The sequence below is a fragment of the Gekko japonicus genome, unplaced genomic scaffold, assembly GCF_001447785.1.
Source record: "Gekko japonicus isolate JY-2015 unplaced genomic scaffold, Gekko_japonicus_V1.1 scaffold31, whole genome shotgun sequence".
Taxonomy (NCBI): domain Eukaryota; kingdom Metazoa; phylum Chordata; class Lepidosauria; order Squamata; family Gekkonidae; genus Gekko; species Gekko japonicus.
Window position 1 is genome coordinate 783,354 of NW_015161404.1, and position 4,612 is coordinate 787,965.

At 44.4% G+C, this 4,612-nt stretch overlaps 1 protein-coding gene across 1 annotated transcript in view; it reads left to right on the plus strand.

Annotated features, from left to right (window-relative positions):
- Positions 1 to 1,537: 1,537 nt before the first annotated feature.
- DMRT1 (doublesex and mab-3 related transcription factor 1) overlaps positions 1,538 to 4,612 on the plus strand; it is an 80,406-nt gene continuing 77,331 nt past the window's right edge. Inside the window, exon 1 of the mRNA XM_015425898.1 lies at positions 1,538 to 1,582. Within this exon, the coding sequence (XP_015281384.1) occupies positions 1,538 to 1,582 (45 nt within the window). The remainder of the gene's footprint in view (positions 1,583 to 4,612) is intronic.

Here is a 4,612-nt window from a genome sequence, read left to right on the forward strand (position 1 = left end):
CCCACAAATGATATATGGAACACAAATACTTACAGAGAATAAATTTAAAGATCTAGAGTTAGTACAATCGAAATTTCTCAGAGCACTCTTCAACGCCCCAAAAGGTACTGCAAATTTGGGCTTAAGACAAGAAGCAGGTTTATCTACTGTTACATTGAATATTTGGATACAGAGGAGTAACTTTTGGGTTAAGTCCCATCTGAATCCGGTGGGACTTATTTCTGATCTTTTGTCATCAACACCATATCCCCAATGGGCTCTTAGAGTAGTAGTTAAATTGAAATCAATTGGGCTAGATCCTGAAAATTTGCTAGAGGGAGGGTTGCAGCATGCAAAGAACTTAATATATCAAAGATTTAAGGATATCGAAGCACAAAACGACTATGAAGCCCTGCCTTCCTATAATGAGACTAAAGCAGGGACCAAGTTTAAATGCCGCATCTTACCTTGGTCTCATAAAAAACCCTAACTATAGATGGGCGTTTACTAGAGCACGGCGATGCGTTACCCTCAGCAGTACTTTATGGTAGATATACCCGGACTCCCATGCACCAGAGAATTTGCTCCTGTCTGTTAGAACAGGTGGAGTCGGCCTCCCATATATTACTCCATTGTCCTAAGTACGACGAAGAGAGACAGCAGTTGTTGATATCCCTTCTCTCATGTTTTAAACCCTTGGCTAATTATTTTACATATGCCGAGGAATGTTTGATGAAGTTTTTATTGGCCGATACTTATGATTCTGTTTCACGCAATGTTGCTAAATATTGTTATTTGGTAATTAAAAAGCGTAGAATGTACTGTAACTCGAGCCATTAATGACGGAATTGACCGGTTTTATATTTTAGTATTTAAGGCTGCAAGGATTCTATATCGTAGATTCGGTGTTGTACTATTTTGGTTTATTTTGCTGGTCTTATGACTGTTCTTAATAAATTTGATTTGATTTGATTTTTGCCTCCCTAGGAAAACAGTATGGTGTGCTGCTGTTCAGCTTGCAGGCTGGGGCTTGCCAAACCCTTTTAGAGACTGGAGAGATGCTGCTGCATTGGATCCACTATGATTCCTATAACCTAGACATGCAGAGCCAGGTGCTCTCAGTGCACTCAGACATGAAGTCAGGATGGGGTTGTACTCCCCTGGAAGGAACAGGTTTGTAGCTTAGAGGTGCTGCAGGTGTTGGTGGTGGCCAGAGGCGCTTCTCGCCTGCTTTGGCTGGTGAATCAGCTACAGCCTTTCCTGGGCAAAAAAGATCTTGCTGCTGCAGTAACGTCTAGATTAGATTACTGCAATGTGTGCTATGTGGGGCTTCCCTTGAAGAGTATTTAGAAGGTATAATTGGTACAAAACGCTGTGGTCAGAAAGCAGACTAGAGTGGCTCTATAGATGGAACATCATTCAGTCATATCCCATCTTTGTTGTTGTTGTTCAGTCGCATAGTGGTTGCCAACTTGCTTCCAGGCCCCAAAGCCCTATAAACCTTGAGGCCAGCATACCTTAAGGACCATCTAATCCCCTATGAACCTCTCCCATCACTATGGTCACCTTTGGAGGCCCTTCTTCAACTGCCACCATCATGCAGGTTAGACAGGGGGCAACCTGAGAAAGGGCCTTCTCAGTCATGGCACCAAAATAATGCAATTCCCTCCCCAGGGAGATCTGTCTGTCCCAGAAAAAGAAGAAGAGTTGTTTTTTATACCCAACTTGTCTCTACCCAAAGGAGTCCCAAAGTGGCTTCCAATTGCCTTCCATTCCTCTCCCGACAACATACACCCTGTGAGGTAGGTGAGGCTGAGAAAACTCTGAGAGAACTGTGACTGACCAAAGGTCACCAAGCTGGTCTCATGTGGAAGAATGGGGAACCAAACCCGGTTCTCCAGATTAGAGTCCACCGCTCTTAACCATTACACCACACTGGCTCTCACCTGTGAGTGAAGACTTTTATCTGGAAAGGTAGCATAAAAATGTTTTAAATAAATTAGTGCATTTAGACATGCTCATAATCAGTACAGGATATCCAGGCTAAGAGAGTTTACAACAGGGATGTGAAAAATGCCTTTTGTTACTAACATGTAGTTGCTTAAAATGTATAACCATATGATTGACAGACAAAATAGCAACTTTATAATCAAACAGTAGGTTTCCAAAAATGTGACTTTATAACTAACCCCCCCCGCCCCAAAATTGGGTACATATTTTCTTGTTCTGTGAACAGTCTTAAAAATATTCAGTCTGTGTGCTATCCAGAGATGTCAGCGGAAGGTGCTCATGTCTGGGAACCTTTCCTGCTTTCCCCTCCCCCCACGGTTTTTTGCTCTGAGAAAGTTTATACCAGGGTCAAGAGACCTGTATTATTTGCTAACAGTTGTGAGACTCTAGAGGCTGCAGTGTGTGTGTGTGTGTGTGTGTGTGTGTGTGTGAACTCACTCCTTCTGCATCTTCACTGATGGAGGAGGGAGAAGCAGTCGCTCCACAGATCCGACCCCTTGTCTCCAAGAATATATTTTCTAAATTCATGCTTTCCTCTGGAGGCATAAATGTGGTCTCTCTCTGTGTCCTAGACTAAAACCGTAAAGATGGGACTTCTGATGAAACCGTTAATATCTTAACCTGCGCACTGCAAACTGGTGAGATGCCACCATGCCGAAAGTAATTTCAGCATCTCTGGTGAACACTTTTTGAGACTCTCCTCACTGTATTGCTTCCATCTGAAAAACGCTTAACAAGAGTATTTTGTTTACTATTCTGCCCTGACACCAGGATTTCCTGACACCAGGAAATTGACCAGGGTAGTGATGTCCTCAGTCGACTGGCTTTAGTGGGATGTGACTTCAGATCTTGGACCATACCAGGGGGGGATACAGACAAATGACGAACATGTAGTGTATACTGGGGACACTTATTGGGTGCATGCAGTCATGTGCAGAAAGCAACACAGGGAGGCTAAGTTGACTACATACCTGACCTTCCATATTTCAAATAGGTTGCAGGGCTAGGCCTCATCCTGTACGTGGACACAAAACCAGCTCCCTCTTTTGACTGCACGTGTCCAGGATCAGTCTTCGAAAATGATGCTACAAGAGACTTCCTGGCATCTCCACTCTTTTCTTTCCTTATGTTCGTAGTGTTTCAGAGAATTCAGAGTGACCTGAGAGACATTCTGATGCTTTATACATTATTTGGCTGTTTTAGGGGTTCTTCTTCAGGTCTGTGGAATGTTTTATCCATATTATTTTAGGCTGCCTGATGTGATACTGTTTTTATTTCCTGCTTGTTTTGAATGGCTGTGTTAGAATGATTTTATGTTATTGTTTTAATTGCAAGCCTCCTCAAGCAGGTCTCTGGAAAGGCAGCATGCACTATAAACAAACATCCATTTATTTTGTCTTTACTCTAACAGCTCCAGAAGCTGGCAAAATCCGTTTGCCAGAGGCAGCAGTGAGATGACAGCGGCAAGGGGGTCTTGCAAACCTTCAGCTCTCTCTCTAGACACAGGAAAACCCAGCTCTCTTCTTCCTCCCTTCACAAGAAATGCCCGAACTCTGTTTTGCATCTGCAAAATGACCTTACAAGTTTACTAGGGTTACCATATTTTGAAAAGCAAAAAAGAGGACATATTTCACAATGGACTACCTCACACAAGTGATCACTATGACAAATCTCATTTTAAATACCTCTCCTCTTTAAGCTGTGATAATTGCTACTAACTAGGAATATTCCTAACCTTCAACACAAAAGAGGACATTTTCATCAGTTTTTAAGGAGCCCACAAGATGGACACCCAAAAAAGAGGACATATCCTCTAAAAAGAGGACAACTGGCAACCCTACCTTTGTCAGTCAACACTTTCTCATTCCTACACCACACTCACCAATTTTTAGATTTCTAGAACAAAATTAAAAAAGGCAAACTATCAGGAGGGATGGGGTGTTTCTTTAGTAACTGCATCTTTTTCTTAGAAGGTGTGCATCCTGCAGGTCATTTGAATCAAATAGCCACACATCTAGGAATTATTATTCACATCTAATGCGGTTGTTTTTTGTGTTCCATGCTACATTAAGCATATTCACGGGGGTTCTTTTATTTTAATGTCAGAGGCTAAAAGACAATTTTCCTTTCCAGACAATGATTTCATTGTGTAAAGAATGTACAGTTGATTCATCGGCTGGAGACAAACTATCGGGTTTTTCGTTCTGCCCAGAGCTGAAGGTGGCTTGAAAGGGAGACGGCTGCTCCTGCCGAAAGTTCGCGTTTTGCCTGCGGCGCTGGGGATCACCGTCGATGGGCAGGGCGCTCGTAACTCCCCGTTCACTCAACGAGCTGGTCTGTGCCAACCCCCTCGGCGTCTTCCCTTCCTTGCACCCACGGTGGTAATAGGAAGGAGGCACTGCCTGGCTGCTGGGATCATCGGCTGGCGAAACAGGGCCGCGGGCTAGTGGCGGAGCGCCTGCTTGGGGGGCCTGGTTTCTCCGGGGAGAAGGTACAGGGTCGCAGGCGATTACGTGGAAGCTGCTGCCCGCCCGTCGAGAGCGGGCGAGACGGACTGCGCGAGAGCTCTCCGCACAAGGCAGCAGCTTCGCCTGCTGCGCTCACCGGGGTCGTCGGGCGGGCG